The following is a 20684-nucleotide window of genomic DNA, read 5'->3' as shown; positions in this document are numbered from 1 at the left end:
ATGTCTGTAGTGGGAAATTAGATTTTTATGGCTAAATATTAGTATTTTTGTTCCATGTCGGGTTTCTGGTGAGGTTGCTGTCCACATCTACAGAAAGGCTGTTTTACAGGGAGATGGATACTTCTTTTTCTTGGTAAAGAATAAAAAATATAGCTTCGTGTTAAATCATTACTTTGCCATCCCCCCTCACCATCCCATCCCTACTCTCCAAGGATGTTAGTATGTTTTTGGAGAATAGTAGTGTTAATTTTTTTTAACATTTAGGATGACCCATGAGCATGACACAAATCTTTAATCCTCAAGAACCAGTGAAAACAGATTCATGTGCTAATGTTGCATTTTTGGTGTCCAGGTGAACCGGAATTTAAATACATTGGAAACATGCATGGGAATGAAGTAGTGGGCCGGGAGCTGCTGCTGAACCTCATAGAATTCCTCTGCAAGAACTTTGGGACGGACCCAGAAGTGACCGAGCTGGTCCGTAACACCCGAATCCACCTGATGCCATCCATGAACCCCGACGGCTACGAGAAGTCTCTGGAAGGTAGCGGAGATACCCCTCTCGAGAAAGAGTGTGTGTGTGTGGAGTGTGTGTGTGTGTGTGTGTGTGTGTTGTGGGGTGTGTGTGTGGTATGTGTGTGGAGTGTGTGGAGTGTGGGTGTGTGTGGAGTGTGTGTGTGTTTGTGTGTGTGTATGTGTGTTGTGGTGTGTGTGTGTGTGTGGAGTGTGTGTGTGTGTTGTGGGGTGTGTGTATGTGTGTGTGTGTGGCGAGTGGCCATCCCTTGTGTGCCTGTTTCATCCTTCAAAGCAGCCATTGAGCTTACGCTTCAGGGGAGCGGACTTTTTTCCATCTGGCTAATGGGTCGTTCATCTTGTGGTTGCCTCCAAATGGTCTTTCCCACTGTGCTGATGCTTGCTCAGAGGCATCCCCAAGGATGTGTTTCTCCCAAAAACTTTTGAACCTGCTCATCTTTCTTGCTACACACACACACGTACCCCTAAATATGCATGCACATATATACACACATACATGTATACACACATATACACGTGTACATGCGCACAGATACACACGTGTATATATACATATATGTTAACATATCTTTTTCCCCTTTCACTTTTAATTGTATCTCCTCATTACCGTGTTGTGGTTACTGTATAAATTGTTCTCCAGGTTGCGCTCCTTCCACTCTCCATCGGGTCAGACTGATCGATCACCCAGATTTCTCTGAAGCTATGCCTTTCTTCATTTCTCATGGCGTAATAATATTGCATTATGTGTATTTCCATAACTGGTTCAGCCATTCCCCAATTGGCAGGCGTCTCTTTCATTTCCAGTTCTTTGTTGCCACGAAAAAGTGCCGCTATGCATATGTTTGTCCACATGGGTGCCCTTTCCCTCTTTCTCTGGTCTCTTTAGGGGATGAGCCTAGTCTAACTGGAGCTCTTGCCAGATTGCCTTAGAGTGTGTAGGTTGAGAACAGTTTGTCCCAAATGGTCATCAGAATGGTGAGATGTCATCTCCAGCCGGTGATTGTGTGGCTGTGGTGGTCTGTTTGGATTATTTGCAATTAAGCAATAGCTTATTATAACTTGTGTAACTGGATTTCTTTGCCCTTTAAAATGTGTATCAAGAAGATGGGATCATTGGATCATAGATTTAGTGCTGGAAAGGACCTTGGAGGCCAACCTGCCTACAGACATGCAGCTGGGGAGGGTCTGAGGCTAGATTTGAACTTGGGTCTTTTTGCCTTCTGTCCCTTCTGCCCCACTTCCTCTCTGAGCGTGAGGGGATTGAGAGAGAGGTCAGTCAGTCTAATTCAGGCACTGTGCTCATTACCGAGACTACGGTACCCCGTGGCATCATGCGGGGTGTTGACCCGGGGGTCTAGATCGTCACCGAAGACGTGTTCCTCAGTCTTAGAAGATACATTGGAGCATTCTTCAGATACCCTTATCTGTGGATGGCACTGATGTGTGTACAGCGCAAAAGCAGTTCGTCTAGGGGTCCCCAGAAACCCATGGTGCACTGGAACAGGACTGGCTTCCGAGTCTGTGGACCTGGGTTTAAAGCCCACATCGGCTCCTCCCTCAGTGTCCTCGGGCATATCCCTTTTGCACCCTCTCCTTATTCATAAAATTTGGGGGTTTGGCTGCATGGCTTCTTAGATCCCTTTCAGCTCTAAATCTTTGATCTGTGGAGTCAGGAGAGACTTGGGATTGAATCCCATCACAGACACGTAGTGACCTGACTTTGGGTTCCTCATCTGTTGCATGGGGAATTTGGTAATTCTAGTATGTGCCTCATAAAGTTGTGATAAGGATCAGGTGAGCTGATGTGCATAAAAGTGCTTTTGTAATCCATAAAACATTCAGCAAATGTCAGCTGTGATTATTATTTACTCTAGAAAAGCCAAATGAATGACAGACAGTATTGCTCAGACTATGCCACAGGTCTGTGAGTAGGTGTATCTTGGACAGGTGCTGCAGATAGATGCTGACCTGGGCCAGGAATCGAGTAGGAGGAAAAAATCAAGGGTAGCAGATGGGCAGAGAAGAATGGAGGAGGCAGTGAGGGTCTGGCTAGATCACATTTGGGAAATCAATTACATGAGGCTTAAAAAAATTTTTTTTATTAGTATATCTTTTGTTTTTGTATCCATTTCAATTTCCGATTTCCCTCCTCTTGCCCTCACCCAAGAGCCATCCCTTATAAGAGAGTGAGCACTGTGTGTTTTAACTCCGCCATGAGCAACAGTCCCAATCAGTCCCAGTCAGTCCCAACCCTGGCTTTGTCGCCCCTTAGGAGACTCCACGGGCGTCGTTGGCCGAAACAACAGCAACAACTTCGATCTGAACCGGAATTTTCCAGACCAGTTCTTCCAGATCACAGACCCTGTGCAGCCCGAGACCACGGCCGTCATGAGCTGGCTGAAGACGTACCCATTTGTGCTGTCTGCCAACCTCCATGGAGGTACGGTCAGTGTGCAGGAAGGGATGTGATGCTGGGAAGCCCCACCCCGCACCTTCTCCCCGGGCTTCTAGGTTAGCCTCATCTCGAGTGGGGCCTTTCATTTTTTCTTTTCTCAAATCTAAAGTATCCAGATATTGCTGCCGTGATTGTGGCAGACAGATGGTATATGCATTTTCCTTTCTTTAAAATGAGTCAAGGCTATGGTTTGTCAGTTTCTTCCTCCAAATCCTTTGTATGTTTATCATATGGGGGGGTCACTTATTTGTGTCTGCGCCCCCGCAGCTCGTCATCATTCAGCCCCATTGCCAGATGAGGCTTACAGCTTTGGAGCTGGCGGGACCTCTAATTGGACATCTAGTCCAACCCCATTGTTTGACAGAGACGGAAACTGAGGCCCAGCGAGATGAAGTGATTTTCTGAGGGTCTGATAGGTAGTAAGCATCTGAGGTGGGATTTGAATCCAGATCCTTTCTGTCTCGTGACTTGTGTCTCGTTTCTGCTGCTGGGTCAGCAGTCTGTGTGGACCCTCCTATTCACCTTGGCATGTCCCGTAGTACCTGGCCCAGGACTTTGGGCATAATAAGTGTCACGGCAATATTTGTTGAGGAAATAGATAAAGATTTATTGCATGTTTACCCATCACTGGAGTTATCGATTCAAGGAAACCAGACAATCCTGCCCTCAAGGTGTTTGCATTCTGATGGTGGAACACCACATTTGGAGGGCAGCTGGAAAGTGGGTGGGTGGGAGGAAAAGAAAGGAGGCTAGCAGTCTGGGAATAAATGGGGCTGGGGCCCCTCATAAAATGTCCAAAGGATTGACCAGTCAGATAAACTGGCCTTAGGGTAGAGGTATCTGCAGGGTAACAGAGCTGCAGGCAAGATGGGGGAGAGATCATAAAAAATCTTAGATCTCGACCTGACGGGGCCCTCAGAGGATGTGCAGCTCCCACATGTTACAAATGAGGAAACTCAGGACTAGGGTTGTCGTCGGAGCAGAGATCTAGAGCTCAGAAGCCATCCAGTCTGACTGCTCTGTTTTACAGATGGGAAACTTGAGGACCCCAGAGGTGGAAGCTCCATGCCCAAAGTCTTAGAGGTAGCAGGAATCAGAGATGGGATTGGAACCCAGGGCTTGTTGTACAGATTTGATCATCACCCTCTTGTTCTCCAGACCTTTTACTGGTTAGTTCCCCACTTCCCCCCTGCTCCGTTATAAATTCCACTAGGGCAGGACTTCTGTTTTAATCATGGCAGTGTCAACATGTCCTTACCCTAATTTCTTGCCTCTCTCCTCCCCTGTTCAATTGAACAAGGTGAAAAGATTCCCAGATTTAGAGTCATGGGATTTGGTTTCAAATGCTACCTTTGTCACTTGGTGTCTGTTAGTTACCTTGGGCAAGTCACTTTCTGGACCTTTGTAAAAAGGAAGGGATTGGATTAAATGACCTCTAAGATCTTTTCCCGTTCTGGAACTGGGATCCCCATGGTTTCATCACACCGTCCTCTTTTAAATCTAAGCAGAATTCTTCAACTTAATGTTAAGCAGCAGTAGTCTGTATATGTATACATATATATAAAATAGTATTATTAAGCAATATTATTATCTATTATTAAGCAACATTCTTCAGCTTAAGCAGAATTATTATTATTAGCATTATATATGTATATATTATATTATAATTAGTATTGGTATGTTATTAATCAGTATTCTTCAGCTTACTATTCAGCAGTAGTCTTAGTAGTATACATATTATATATATTATCTTATTAAGCAGTGTTATTAATATTATTACATTATTATTAAGCAGCATTCTTCAACTTATTCAGTATTATTATTATTGTGATTACATTAGTATTACATATTAGTGTATATTATATTATTAAGCGGTATTATTATATTATTATATGTTGTTAGTATTGTTATATTATTATTAAGCAGTATTCTTTGCTTTATTAAACAGTATTATTTTAGTATATATTATATATATCATGTTATTAAGCAGTATTCTTCATCTTATTAAGCACTATTGTCATTATTATTATGTTCATATTACATATTAGTATATATTATTAAGCAGTATTGTTATAGTAGTATATCATTTGTGTTAAGTGGTGTTCTTAAGTTTATTATTAAGTAGTAGCATTATTAGTAGCTATATGTATGATTGTTGAGTAATATATTAGTATATATTTTTCTCATTCTTCATCTTATTATTAAGCAGCAGCATCATATTACTTTGTGTTATATAGTATTTGTGTTATTACTACAATCACTTCTCAACTTTTGCGAGGGTAATATTCCTAGAAAATGAAGCAAAAGTTAAAAACATGAATGTTGATACATTAAGCCTATGGGAAATAAGGATTATGTTCCGTGACCACCAAAAGCTATAATCTGTCACTAAAGATCACGGAAAATAAACTTTTCTGCATACAATTCTTTATAGCAAAACATTAATTCTGATAGTATGCACTTTTCCTAACACAGTAACCATGAAATAACCCATAAAACATAGTACACAAAAATAATATTGGTAACATGCAAAACATTTTTTCTCTCTAGTAATTCCCTAGAATTCTGTGACTTTTTGTGCCAACATCTTGTGGGAAAAAGAAAAACCAACATTGATTTCAGACAACATTCACTTTTCGTAACACATGAAATCTGCAATGCCATAAATGCTTTCCTCCTTTTTGTGGTTATAACGAGTCGTTGATCTGTTACTAAACTAGCTGCCGACAGCACCTACAGACATTCTCACGTGAAGCTTATCTAACACCTCTATTTTTCCACTCAGCCACACTTTGTACTCTGGGGCTTAGAGCCCAGAGGATTTGTACTGCGCTTTGGGGGCCCAATTGCAGCACAGAACTTGAGTTTTAAAGTCAAACAATGAAAATATTCAGCAAACACACAAGGAGCTCTTTACAGTGGTAGGATGAACAAGGCCAGTGAAGCGCCTCGTAGGACACCAGCCTCTCCACACACTGGCAATTGGCACTTCTCATTTTTTTTTCTACTGTGCATAATGGCAAACGAAAGTGAAAATGAGTCTACTAATAAAATCACACAAATGCTTGAAGTCGGGAAAGTTAAAGGTGTGAAAGTTGAAGATTGACCATATATTGTTATGATTAAGCAGCATTCTTGAGGTTATTATTAAGCAGCATTATCATCATTATATTAGTACATATTATGTTATTAAGCAGTATTATTATAGGTTATATTATTATTAAGCAGTATTATGATTAGTATGTTAGTATATATCACATTATAAGTAGTATTGTTATATATGTTATATTATTATTGAGCAGTATTAGCCTTATTCTTAAGCAGTATTATTATATTAGTATATGTTATACTATCAAGTAATGTTATGTCATGAAGCAGAATTCTTAAGCTTATTAAGCAGTATCATCATCATCATCATTATTAGTATTATATATTAGTAAATAGTAGTATATGTTATATATTATTAGTATATTATTATTCTTAACCAGCTTTATTCTCCTAAGCTTATTCTTAAATCTAAGCAGTCCTCCCTGGCCCCACAGCTATGATACAGTGTGATGGGAGGAGGAGGAAGCTTTCCAAATAAGTTGGTCAGTAGAAGGCAGGCCATCAGCTGTCTGGAAGAGGGAAGACTGGTTAGGACAAGATCTGACCTGTTAGGCCCAGGAGACTTAGAAACGGGCAGACTTTGGTGTGTCCCTCAGGGAGCAGTCAGAATGTTGACATGAGCATGTTTTACGTAGCTGAACGTCCAAGGCCTGAGAATTGCTGCAGGTCATGAAAATCCTGGGCAGCCGGTGAGGGAGAAATCCCAGAGCTCCTACCATGAAGATGTGGTTTCTGGGGTGGCTTTTAGGAGATCCTCCGTATACAGGTGAATGAATGGAAACGCCATCCATTGAATACTTCACTGGGTGCCAGGCACAGTGCTGTGGGCCCTGATGTTTTCAAGGAGAGACAGTCCCTGCCCCGAGCTTAGATTCTAGGGGGAAGGCCCCGTTTTGAGGGGAGAGCTGCCCATGAAATGGAGTTGTGTCCTGCAGAGAGGGTGAACTGGGAGTGGGGACAAGAGGGGTGGCAGGCACCTTAAAGCAGTGGGTTTGAGACCGACAAGTCCTTCCAGGAGGTGTGGAGGGAGCATGCCTTCTTTAGTGAGGCCCCCTATTTAGGGGGCCGTGGGCTTCTCCTCGGTCTTGAGGACAGCACCACCCTCCTTCCAATAGGGATCGTGATCCCTTCCAGCTGACTTTTTGTTGTTGCGTGTGCGCGTCTCACACCCTGATCCTTTTGCTGATGCTGCCTAGCATTTATTAAGGGCCCCTGTGTGCCGGGCACTGTGGTAACCCTGGCTAAAGCTTTGCTCCGGTTTTTACTGTGTGCGCTGGGTCATGGCTTGTGTTCGTTGCCTTGACCTTCCCAAGTCCAGCAAATCTGGAAGTGCCGCTGCTGTGCGTCCCACTCCTCTGACTTCCTGGAGTCACCTGCCTGAAGAAAGGTAGCCCATAGCCTCGTCAGGATCTCTGCCATGGCCTTTTGATGGCTTCTGATAAGAGGGAGCTCCTTTCTACACCGGTGGGGGATGGTCAGTCAGGCATCAGATCAAGGACATTCATTTTTTGGTGTTCCCTGTAGGCTCTTTGGTCGTGAACTACCCATATGATGATGATGAAGAAGGAGTTACCTCCTACAGCAGATCTCCAGATGATGCTGTGTTCCAGCATCTGGCCCTTTCTTATTCGAAGGTAGGCTTCCATCGAAAGAGAAGAGGTGCTATAGAATTTAATTCCCGAATTTTAAAAATTGTGTCCTTTGTTTAAAAAGACATAGGATCGTAGATGTAGAGAGGGAAGGGGTCTCGGAGGCCATCTGGACCAACCCTTTCATTTTACAGATGAGGAAACTGAGTCTCAGAGAGAGGAAGTGACTTTTGAGGTCACACAGGGAATAAGGGACAGCACCAGGATTTGAACCCATGAAATCTGACCCCAAATTCAGTATTTCTCCCCCCCCCCATCCTCTAACTGTGCTCTGCTGCCTCTGGGTAGATTATAAGAAATGCTGAGCCAGGAGCTCTTTTCTGCATGTCACAAGATGTGCTAATCAAATGTTTTTGGTTTCTTCCAGGAAAATTCTGAGATGTATCAGGGCAACTCCTGCAAGGACATGTATCCTGATGAGCATTTTTCCCACGGAATAACCAATGGAGCCAACTGGTACAGTGTCCCAGGTACAGCCCTCTCTAATAATCATCCTAATTAATAATTGTTATTAATAGCTAACACTTACATAGAACTTTTTATAGTTTGCAAAGCCCTTTAGATGGATTATCTTGCTTGACCCTCTCAACCACCCTGTGTAGTAGGTGCTAATCTCATCCCCATTTTACATCACTGGATTCATGATAAGAGCTGACGTGGACGGTTTGTGTTCCCTGAAGCTGTGGGATGGAGGGTCAGTCCTTTCCTTCTTCAGGGTGGTGGGTTCTAACGTTCCTGACTCTCTCTTCCCCAGGCGGGATGCAAGACTGGAACTATCTCAACACAAATTGCTTTGAAGTGACTATCGAATTAAGTTGTGTAAAATACCCCTATGAGAAGGACTTGCCCGGGTACTGGGAGCAGAATCGCAGGTCTCTGATTCAGTTCATGAAGCAGGTGCGTATTTAAGAGCCTGGAGGCGAAATTTCACCTGCGAGTGTGATGCTTGGGTGTTTTATGGAGGGTTTTTAACCGTGTTCCTTCCTTATTATGAAAATGAGCCTAACTTATAACTTGTTCTCTCATTGACCAAAATAGTTTTCTTTCGATTTCAGTTTAATTCAGAACATGTTTATTAAGTTCCTTCTATGTTCAAGGCGCTGTGCCACAGTCTGACAAAAACAAAGCATTCCCTGCCCTTAGGGAGCTTACATTCAACTTGCATTCTTATTTGGCCATGTGATGGTAGGGATTGTTTTAAAAGTTCAGGATGATGGTGATGATAATGATTAAGATAAAGCTGGCATTTGCAATAACCGTTATGAACAAACACATTCTCCCCTCAGTAGCTGACGAAAAGTGTAAAAACATTTCCGGATCGGCATGTAAATAGTATATGCCATTGCCATGGTAAGAACCATCAGAGGAAAGATGGAGTTACCATGGGACACCCCAGTGGCCGGTGTCAGGTGCCGTCCTGGCAGAATGGACTTGAGGGAGGGTCTGAGGAAAGGCGTGGGAAAAACACAGCAACATCTAGCTGGTGGGTGTGGGCCTCGGGAGAAAACTGCAGTACCCTGGTGTCCAATCAAAGGTAGCAGCAGCAACAAGGGCCTGTGTGGAGGAGAATGGAGAAAACGGAAGTCATGCAATTCTAGATTCCTTTAAACAGCAGCCGAAAGGTGAAGGCACCAGAGGGAGTCCGAGCAGTGCTAAGAACAACCAGAAACTTCGCTTGAGAGGCTTGAGAACCGCCCCCCCCCCCAAAAAAAATGCAGAGGGAAGGTTTTTTAATGGATGCATCAAGTACAATACAGTGAAAATACATATGGGATCAGATAAGAAACATTTGCATGTTGTTTAATGAATGACAAAACAGTTATATCAAAGGTGACTAGACCGTAGCTTCTCCGAGAATCCTGGAAAGCAGGGAGCCCATGAAGCTCCATCGTCATTGGCTTTAGAACAGACTGCTGATTCTAACTGGTGGGCTCTGTACAGGTCCATCGCGGCATCCGAGGATTTGTACTGGATGCCACAGACGGCCGCGGCATCTTAAACGCCACCATCAGTGTGGCTGACATCAACCATCCCGTCACCTCTTACAGAAGTGGGGATTACTGGCGCCTCTTGGTTCCTGGAACTTACAAAATCACAGCTTCAGCCCGAGGGTGAGTGAGAGGCTGGACGATGGGAAAATGGGGGGGGGGGGGGTCAGTTGAGTGACAAGAATTTATAAAGTGCCTACTGTGTGTCAGGCACTGTGTTGGGCTCTGGGAACACGAAGGAGTCTCTGCCCTCTAATTGGCAGACAGCATGCGTATATATGTATGTGTATATGTGTATGTATGTATATATAGGTATGTGTGTCTGTGCATATGTGTGTATATATGTGTATGTATTCACAATGCAGTATACTGAGTTTTGGGGGATACCCTATATGAATATGTTTATATATACACACGTACACATATTCTGTCCATATATGTGTGTGGGCACCTTGTATGAATGTGTATTTACATATGTATATATGTATGTATGTATGTGCTGTCCATCACATTAGAAGGTAAGGCCCTTGAGGGCAGGGGCTCTTTTAGTTTTGCCTTTGTATCCCCAGCTTTAGTAAGCTTTAATAAGCTTAAAATTGCCCTAAGACTTGTCTATGCAAAATATATGTACCCAATAAAGAAAAGGTAATGGGGAGAGGAGGGCCCCAGGAGGTAGGGGGCAAAGGGATCAGGAAGGGCCTCATGTTGAAGGCAGCATTTGAACGGAGCTTTGAGGAAATCTAGGGATTCTTAAGAGGTGGGAAATGAAGAGGGAGCGCATTCCAGGCGTGAGACACAGCCTGGGTAAAGGCACAGAGGTGGGTCAGGATTATTAGCCTTCTATTGGAGTCCTAAGAAGGAAGCAACCATACTGTGGGCTTGACTCCCCTCTAGTGGCAAAGGTAGTACTATGTTTTTATTATTTTTTTATTTAAGTTATTTTATTTTTTAATGCATTGTTTATTTTTAGTATTCATTTTTAAATGAATAAATAACTAATATTAAAGATATTAATAATGAATTGATAATTATATCATTAATAAATATATTAAATCATATTTTAATAATAATTAAATTAAATGATAAATTAATAAACTTTAATAAGTGCTGGAAAAACTCTTCCAGCTGACTATTTTCCCTGTGTCTGCCCCCCTTTTCATGACCATACCTTACCCTTGTTTTTTTTTTTGTTTGTTTGTTTTTATGTTTTAATGTCCATTGATACCTTTTGTGTTGGTATCACCTCAGTTTCTGACTCCTCCCCTCCCCAGCCAGCCCATGTAACAAAGTATTAAAAAGAGAGTTCATAAAACTGGCCAATACATCAGCGAGGACTCACAGAATATGGGATGTTGCACACCCATAGACCCTCACCTCTGCAAAGAAGGAATGGAGGTGCATTTTCTTTGCTGTGACTCAGTAGAGCTTATTATTATTTTAGAATCACACCGTGCTCAGTTTCATTTCCTTTCCTTCTTTCAGTCTCACCCTCTCCCTTAGATGTGGAAGCCTCTTGACCATCTAATAGTGTTTCCTGCACTCATCTTTACTGCTTATGGGCAAAGAACTTAGATGAGGTAGGGGCAGGCAAGGGGAGCATTGAGAGATGGTCTGAAAGATATATTATTGAAATTCATCAATATTAAATGTGACATTACTAAAGAAAGTTCAGTAATCTAGATTTATGTTTGATGTTGTATCTAGTAAAATAAAGTAGTTATTGAGAGCTGGCCTCAAGGCCAGGAACACCTGGGTTCCAGTCTCACCTCTGACGCATCCTGTCTGTGTGACGCCATCCGCTCTCATTGCCCTCTTAAGTCCATTGAGAAGGTGCTGACCTGCATTGGTAGAGGAAATTTCCCCTCCTGGGAGTTTCCTTTGACTCAGTAAAACCACAGATTCAGTCTCATCTCTTAACATTCTTTCTGGTTGGAGAGGTGGTCTACATTAGGAAATGTGAATGGCATCCAAATAGAAGACAGGGCTACCATTTTATTTCATTCCCCCCTTTTTAAAAAATCTTCTTCTCCACTGTTGGTCATAGATACAATCCCGTCACAAAGAATGTGACCGTCAAGGATGAAGGGGCGGTCCAGGTTAATTTCACACTCGTGCGATCCTCATCAGATTCCAGAAATAAGTCCAAGATGAAGGAGATCATGGCAGACGGTGGCACGAGGGACCCAACGACCAAGGAATTTGAGACCTTAATCAAAGACCTCTCGGCGGAGAACGGCCTGGAGCGTCTCATGCTCAGCTCTTCGCCCAATCTGGCCCTGTATCGCTACCACTCCTACAAGGACCTGTCGGAGTTCCTGCGAGGACTCGTCATGAACTATCCCCACATCACCAACCTTACCAAGTGAGGAACTCCTTGCAGTTGGCTTTTCAGTCCCCTTGGGAACTTGCCCCAGAATGTCCTCCTTAAGCTGACTAGAATGATGCTTGGTGGTTCTTTCAGATATGCTACCCACGTACTTATTAAGCACCTACCGTGTGCCAAGAGAAAGAGAGAGTGAAGAGACCTTGGAGTTAGGAAGACCTGGGTTCTAACACAAACTGGGCAGATCTTTTCCCTTCTCTGAACCTCAGTTTCCTCATCTATAAGATGGGAAGAATAATACCTGTAGTGAGAAGGAGCATGGTGTAGCCCAGTAGTTCGTAAAATACGGTCCAGGGAGAGTCCCCAAGAGCCTTTTGAGGGTCCGTGAGCTCACAACTATTTTCCAAATAATAATAACACTGAGATGTTTTAATTTCTAATGTGATAGGTATTAATAGATATAATCCTCAATAATTTTTAGGAACGTAAAGAGGTATTTCTCACCTTCTCAGTGGATGAAGGAGAAACTGGAGGGAGGGAGAGAATTAGAAACTCAAATTAAAAATAAATAATCAAGTATTGACGGGAGGGCGGGGAGAATATAATGGGCTCCTGAGACCAATATGTTGAAGAAATCCTGGTATAGTAGATAGCAGTCTGACTTCAGACCTGGGAAATCCTGGTTAATGTCATCTGGACAAGTCACTGTGTCTCAATGTCCCAGTAGGGTGCTGATCTGCACTGTGAGAGATACTTTCCTCATGGGGAGCTCGCCATCCCAGGGAAACCTGGACACCGTAGATGGTGCAAGAGAGAACAAGACAGAAATGAAACAGTCCCTGCCCTCAGAGGGCTTCCATTCTCTTTGGCTCATTTCTGTACTGTCAGACAGCTCATACCTAGCATGGTGGAGATAGGGGGTTACCTTTTTTGGCGGGGGGGGGGGCATCTGCTGATGGAATATCACGATCCTGAATTTATTTCAGAGGGCTTTCCTTTTTGACTTTTGTTGGAAGTAATTCAGTCAAAGTAGTGCACATGATTGACTTTTTTTTTCTTCTGGCTTTTGAAAGTTTGGGTCAGAGTGCCGAATTCCGTCAGATCTGGTCCCTTGAAATCTCCAATAAGCCTAACGTGTCTGAGCCCGAGGAGCCCAAGATTCGATTTGTGGCCGGGATCCACGGGAATGCCCCTGTCGGCACAGAGCTGCTCCTGGCCCTGGCGGAATTCCTCTGCCTGAACTACAAGAGGAACCCAGCCGTTACCAAAGTGAGAAGCGGGCTCTCTTCAGTTTCCCTGCCCTTCTCTGGGCCTCAGTTTCCTTATCTGTGTAATAAGGGGTTGGAGTAGGTGGCCTATGAGGTCTAAGCCAGTGATCAGGAGATGTCAGGGTACCCGTTTTCATGTCATGTAAATGTCATCCTTTGAACATGTGACAATTTTAGTCTTTGAACGGAGGCTACCCAGTATTTTAAATACATTTTACAAATTTAACATTATCAATTTATGGGGAAATTTTTTAATAAATTTATTATGTATAAATTATGATATTTAATTTTAAATATTTTAAATCTTAGTGTGGTTTTAAGCTTTAACAGCTTTCCTCATCCAAGCTGTGATGCCTGAAAATCTCACTAAGACTTTTGGGACACACGGTGTAGTCTGTGGCTTTCTAACTCATCCTACAGTGTGGAAGTGATGAGAAGCTTGGGCACCCTGCTAAGTCCTAAGGCTGTGAAGACAAAAGTAAAAAGAGCCCCCTTCCTGCACATGGACATATATACAGAATAACCACAGAATCAGAAACTTCGAGTTGGGAGGGGCATTCTGGGCCCCGCCTTATTTTACAGATGGGGAGTAAGTGATTTGTACAAGCCGCAGCAGTAAACATCAGAGGCAGGTTTTTTTTTTTTTTTGTTTTGTTTTGTTTTTTTTTTGGTGAGGCAATCGGGTTTAAGTGACTTGCCCAAGGTCACACAGCTAGTACATGTCAAGTGTTTGGTCTGAGGCTGGATTTGAACACAGGTCCTCCTGACTTCAGGGCCGGTGCTCTATCCACTGTGCCACCTAGCTGCCCCCCAGAGGCAGGTTTTGAACCCAGGTCCTCTGACTTGAGAGCCAGGGCAAGAATCACAAAAATCCTTCTTGAAACCAGAAGAAATTGCTAGCACCCTCTTTTCTGTGGGAAGGAAAGGGGTGAGGGTAAGAATGGGGGAGGGGCACGTGTGTGCTGGCCACAAGGAGAACTAACAGACTCCCTGTGTTTGTTTGTGTTTTAGTTGATTGACAGGACTAGAATTGTGATTGTGCCTTCTCTAAATCCAGATGGGCGGGAGAGAGCGCAAGAGAAGGCCTGCACCTCCCTGACGGGGCGCACCAATGCGCACGGCAAAGACCTGGATGCGGACTTCACAAGTGAGCGCGGACCTTTGGACGGCGGGGTGGGGCAAAGCTTCCTGGGCAGTTATGGTTGAATAATAATGATAAAGGATAATGTGGCTGGCTCATAAAGCACTTTAAAGGTTGTGAATATATGGGAATATATCGATCACCTCATTTGAGGTGCTGCAGGCAGTATTGTTCTCACTTTACAGATGGGGAAACTGAGGCTTTGAGAGGTTCCTAAGATGTCATTTAGAGATGGGAGGAACCTTTAGGGTCATTCTAAATTCTAATCCAGCCATCTTGTTTTAACATTCCTGGAAGCTGAAACCCAGAGAGATGGAGTGAATTGCCTGAGGACACAAAGGCAGAGTCAGGATTTGAACCCGGATCTTCTGACACCATTTTTAAAAATTTAATTATTTTTTTCTAATGAAAACCCACTTTTTCTCCCTCCTACATCCACTCATCTCCCATCAAGAAAGCAAGAAAACCAAAGTCCTCCGTGTGTGATCAAGCAAATCCAGTGCTCAGGCCATGTCCAGAAAAATGTCTCATCCTTCCTCCTTCTTTCCTACCTTTGTTTCCTCATTCCCTCCCACCTTTCCTCTCTTCCTTCCTCCCTTCCCTCCAAATCCTCCATTTTTCTCTTCCTCCCCCTCTCCATTCTTCTTTCCTTCCTTCCTCCCTTTCCTCCCTCCCTCTCCTTCCTCCTTCATTCCCTCCTTCCTTTGCTCCTTCCCTTTCTTTCTTTCCTTCCTTCTTTCCCTCCCTCCCTCCCTTCCTTCCTTCCTTCCTTTCTTTCCACTGCTCAACAGTGCTTTGACTTGGCCCGTTTACCACCTGGGCTGGCTCCCTGCTCCCAGCGGCTCACCACTTTGGTGCTGGCCTTGGACACCCAATCACCTTTATGCTTCCTATAGCTCAGAGCTTCCTAATTCAATCAGTTTCCCCTCCTCAGCCTCCCCATTAGCAGGAATTACAGGCATGTGCTACCACACTGTTAACATCCCACCTTTCCAGACTTAGCACACTTTTTTTTTTACGTACTCTTTTATGTTCTAGCCAAATTACCTTATTTAGTCTTTTGGGTTCTCTGGAACATCTCTCACCTCCATGTCTTTGCATTGACTCTTCCCCCTGCCTGGAGTGCCCTCTCCTCACCACCACCTCTTAGAATTCCTAGCTTTGAGGCTTAGCTCCAACCTCACCTCCTGCATAGGACCTTTGCTGCTTCCTCGAGTTACGAGGGTCCCATATTACTTTATAATTACTCCATTTGTTTTCTCTTTTTATGTATGTGTATAGATGTTGTTTTTCCTGATAGAATGTAAGCTCCATGAGGGCAGGGTCTGCCCTCAGTTTTGTCTGGATATCTACAGTTCCTAGCACGATGCTTGGCAGATAGTAGGTGTTTAGTAAGTGCTTGGTGAGTGAATGAATCAGTGTCCATTCAGCACAGTCTGGCAGCTCACGCTTGACCCTTTCCCTTTCCAGGCAATGCCTCCCAGCCCGAGACCAAAGCCATCATGGAAAACTTGATCCAGAAGCAGGATTTCAGTCTGTCCGTGGCTCTGGACGGGGGCTCCGTGCTGGTCACCTACCCCTATGACAAGCCCGTGCAGACAGGTATCTCGCCTTCACCCTCTGTGCACGATCTCATTGGGAGTGGGTGGGCAGTCAGCGGCCTTCATCAGCGGTTTGAATCGGGGTCAGAGGCCTTGGGAACCGTGTGGTCTCACCGGCACCTGAACAAGACTAACCTTGTACAAAATTCTGGACAAGTGGCGCTCCAGCCCCTGCTCGAGAGGAAACCCCACTGCCCGCCAGGGCGGCCCCGTCTACCTTGGACCAGCTCTAAGGGATAGGAGGCGCGTGCTTACCTAGAACTTCCCCCATTGTTTCTGTCCATTCTTTCTTCCATGTGACAGCCTTTCTCACCCCCTTTCTTCTCTTCTCCAGTTGCTTTGCCTGATCTCATGGCTCTTTACCTTCCTGGTTATCTACCTCACTGATCTTCTTAACCTCCTTAGACGTGTTCAGAGCCTTCCAATTATGGCCTGACCAGGGCCGAGGACAGAGGAATTACTATCTCCATACTCCTGGAAGCCCTCTCAGCTTCCCTCGGTGCAGTACATGGTCAAATTACCTTTCATGGCTGCTCTATCAAAATTGCATTGAGTTTGTGGTTCACTAAGGTACCCAGATCGCTTTCTAACCACCTCTATTGTCCTACACTCGCGAGGTAGAGGATCCCAAGTAGTATTCTTGTAGGTGAAGTCATTCTTCACTTTGTAGGTCATTCAGGTAATCAGCAAGCTGATCATTCCAGCCCAACTTCCAGAAGTCAAACCCTCTGGGCAGGTCTGAGACCAAGTGAGGGAGGAAGGAAAGCCATTGCTGCCAGGAATGAGTGCCCAACTCCTAGGAAGGCATCTAAACCTGGGCTGGGGCTTGTGAGGGAAGGGATAGAATCTGTAGGAGTTAGAATCTCCTCCCAGAAGAACATTTCGGGGTTAGCTTTGAAGAGGAGAAGGGGGTGACTTCTGAGATCAGTAGGAGACCCTCCACTTTCGTGACATTCAGGCAGGAGGTCCTTCTATCCCACAGGATCTTCTTCATACTACCCAAAGATCTACTAACTAGAAATTTACTTTGGGTTAATAAACAACCTGTTTTAAAATCCAGTTATTCATAGAAGGAACACAATCATGTGAATTAGTGCTATCTGCTTTTTTTCCTCCTGAACCTGTGATTTCATTAGTATGGGGAACTCCCAGATGAGGGAGTGCTCTCTATCTTCTCTGCAACATCTAGTCTTGGAGAGTGGCCTAGAACCCCGAGATGACAAGTGACTTGCCCAGGGCCACACAGCCAGTTTGTATCAGAGGCAGGACTTGTACCCAGGTCTTCCTCACTCTACAATACTGCACCATCCTCCCTTCAAGGCCTGCTCCTGATTACACCGCTGCTGAGGGCCAGTGAATTTGGTGGCATTGGCTCTGTGCACAGCACGGTCAGGCTTTGCTGATTGGTTTCCAGATGATGTGGTAATTAATAACATTAGCCCACCAAACCTTCCTTGCAAAAGTGGGAAATTATGAGTGTGGAATGTGGTTAATAATATGGGTATGGAACATTGTTAATAATGATGACAAAAATAATAATAACAACAGCATTTATGTGGCGCAAGGCCTTTGATCCTCATCAGCAGTGGGAGGTAGATGCTTTTATGATCTCCATTTGACAGATGAGGAAACTGAGGCAAACAGTGTGAAGGGACTTGCCCAGGGTCACACAGCTAGTGAGTGTCTGAGGCCAGATTTGACTTGGGGTCTTCCTGAGGCCCAGTCCCATCCTCTCTGTTCACTGCTTGCAATGTCCAGTCCGGTCCACGTGTGGGTCAGTTTTGCCTAGTTCAGTCTGGTACAATGGATGCTTGCTGGGGAAGGGAGGTGATCTGTTCATAAGATTGAATCATAGGTTTAGAGCTCGAACATGTTTCAGAGGTCAACTGCGCCATTTTATAGAGGAGCAGCCTGGGAGCCAAGAGGTTCAGAGATCTGTAGAACTGTAACTGAAAAGACTTGAGAGGCCCTTCCACAGGATCATACAGGTAGTGTCAGAGGCTGGATCTGAACCCTAGATGTGAGCCAGTGGAAATCACTGTGACTGGCGTGACCCCAGCCCACAGCATGTGTGTGTAGACAAGGGTCACCTGACCCAAAGGTCAGGCATTGCTATCCCGGCTGCTCACTTGCTATGACGTAGCTGGAGTTATGTTTCCTGAGTCTTCAGAAAATTAATCCTGTGATTTCAGCACTCTCGGTTACCCCATGGCCTTGCCCATGGATGGCAGGGCAGGCTCCTTTTAGTGCCGGGCCAATTCTTTGTCTAAAATTCTCTACACGCAATTGGATATCTGGATTCCCCAGCATGGCTGTCAGCCCTCTATGACTGTGGAGCTCATAGGGAGCTGTTCTTCATCCACGTGCTCTGCCTTTGGGTCCCTCTAATTTCAGAGCCCACATTCTTCCACCATCCTGTGTTGTCTCCCATCCAGAAATGAATGGAACTTTAAAATAATATCTCCTGTTTATATGTCCCTTTCCTCATGACCACCCTATGAGTGAGCCCAGGTTTTACGAGTATTGTCCCCATTTTACAGATGGTGAAACTCTGGGTGCAGAGGCCGAGTTGCCCAAAGTCACCCAGCAAGCTGGTAGAAGAGTAGGCCTAGACTTTATGACTTCTGGTCCTCTCCTACACACCACCCATCCTTAGCATACTGTCTGCAGGAAAATAGCTTTCATATTTAATATGGCAGCCAACATGTGAGCGTCACCAAATCTGGGGAACTCAAGCTTATCAGCCTCTGGTTGAATAGGTTAGCTTTACATCTGGCACATGGGTGGTGCTTAATCAACGTTTATCTAACTAGGTAATGAGACAGACTTTGATTTCAGATGGAGAAGTAAGTTAATTTCTCATCTAGTGACGGAAGTTGGAAGTTCAAAGCTGTCTCCCTATGGACCCTTCCCTCCACTGACTTGGGAACTTTTACTTTTGTAGTGGAAAACAAAGAGACTCTGCGGCATTTGGCATCTCTCTATGCCAATAACCACCCGTCCATGCACATGGGGCAGCCCAGTTGCCCAAACAAGTCAGGTACGTATTGGTTGGTATTGCTGTCCCTCCCTCTGTTTGGGGGCTTTTTGGTTCTTAGAATGTGATAAAACTTAACTATGTAGACAGTTATTCCACTGGGGCATTTGGGCTTCAGCTAGGAGGTCCCTTCTGTACCCACCTGCCCAGCTGATGACATCTGGGGCTTCACAGATGTATAGAACTGGAGAGCTGGTGCGAGCCTTGGGGAGCGTCTGGTGCCGCTGCTTCTTTGGGAGTGCCCACTGCCGCACTGACTCATCAGAGATAGCCGGCATCTTGGGCCTTCTTGCTGCTGCCTGGCATCCCCTTTTGTTGTCTCCACCTTGGGGAGGAAGACGTAGGGGAAGAGGATGTACCATATCTTCCAGCCTTCCTGCGTTAAAAGTCATAGGTTTAAAGCTGGAAGGGACTTGAGAAATCAATGATTCCGGCCCCCTGATTTTACAGATGAGGAAACTGAGTTTAAGTGACTTGACTAAGGTCACATAGCCAGGAAGTGGCCAGAGCAGGATTTGAATCCAAATCTCCCTCATCCCCAGTCTAACACTCTATTCGTTATACAAGGCTGCCTACTGGCTACCATCAGACTGTATCCTGTGCCACTGGATGGTTGAATTGTTATAGTCAGAGCTATAGCTACCGTGGGACAACGGGAAAATTTTCTTGGGATACCAGAATTTAGAGCATCCACAAATTTAATATGTGACTTCCTTTAGTAGGTTGAAATCACTGAATGTTAATTAGTTTTAAAAAAGTAGTAAATCTAAGCATATAAAAATAAAATTTATAGTTTATATTTTATTACATTTATAAATTAAACATGTTTATGTTACATACTAAATTTATGACTTGTATATAATGTAAAGTAAATATAAGCAAATTATAAGTAATAAACTATTGATCAAAATATAATATACAAAGTAAGTACCTGAGAGAGTACACATCTCAGCAGTAACATGTGCCGTTGAAGCCTCTTAATTCCTGATCTCAACTGCATTTGTTGATTTAAGGGCTTGGGTTAATAGGCCAAAATGTCCAGTTACGGCTCTGGTTCTAGGATCATAGAATTATTAGGTCTTGTAGGGACCTTAGAGGTTATTTTACCAAAAAAGGAAACTGGGTCCCAGATAGGCCATGGGAGCCTTGTATCTAGAGCTGGAGGGGCCTCAGTCATCGTCTCATCCAAATCCCTTCATTTTCTAGATGAGCAAACTGAGGCCAGAGAGGGAAATGAAGTACCCAAGGTGTCTCACACACATGTAGGACGTTGGAGAACCAGGAACTGAACCCAGGACCGCTGACTCCAAATTTTGTCCCCTTTCCCCTATACTGCGTTGTCCATTGGTGTCAGTCCAGTGGCAGTGATTCTGATTGTGACATTGTTGCTGGCCAATAGCTGAGCTAATCTGTGACATCAAGGTGCCCCATCACTGTGTCTGGGGCTTCAACAGCGTGGCATGCTTAGTTTGTCCCTGGCCTCATATTTCTGGATGTTTTTACAGATGAGAACATTCCAGGAGGAGTGATTCGTGGGGCTGAATGGCATGGACACATGGGCAGCATGAAGGTACTTGCTC

At 44.4% G+C, this 20684-nt stretch overlaps 1 protein-coding gene across 1 annotated transcript in view; it reads left to right on the top strand.

The window, feature by feature from the left end:
- CPD (carboxypeptidase D) overlaps positions 1–20684 on the top strand; it is a 66819-nt gene that overhangs the window by 39845 nt on the left and 6290 nt on the right. The window contains exons 6-17 of the mRNA XM_027861772.1: positions 353–544; positions 2807–2974; positions 7622–7731; positions 8114–8216; positions 8501–8643; positions 9688–9857; positions 11779–12096; positions 13131–13326; positions 14337–14472; positions 15937–16068; positions 19012–19107; positions 20610–20674. Of these exons, the coding sequence (XP_027717573.1) occupies positions 353–544; positions 2807–2974; positions 7622–7731; positions 8114–8216; positions 8501–8643; positions 9688–9857; positions 11779–12096; positions 13131–13326; positions 14337–14472; positions 15937–16068; positions 19012–19107; positions 20610–20674 (1829 nt within the window). The remainder of the gene's footprint in view (positions 1–352; positions 545–2806; positions 2975–7621; positions 7732–8113; positions 8217–8500; positions 8644–9687; positions 9858–11778; positions 12097–13130; positions 13327–14336; positions 14473–15936; positions 16069–19011; positions 19108–20609; positions 20675–20684) is intronic.

The sequence above is a fragment of the Vombatus ursinus genome, unplaced genomic scaffold (assembly GCF_900497805.2).
Source record: "Vombatus ursinus unplaced genomic scaffold, bare-nosed wombat genome assembly UNPS02014768.1, whole genome shotgun sequence".
Taxonomy (NCBI): Eukaryota; Metazoa; Chordata; class Mammalia; order Diprotodontia; family Vombatidae; genus Vombatus; species Vombatus ursinus.
The sequence above is the reverse complement of the archived record's forward strand: the minus strand, read 5'-3'. Positions and strand labels throughout refer to the sequence as shown.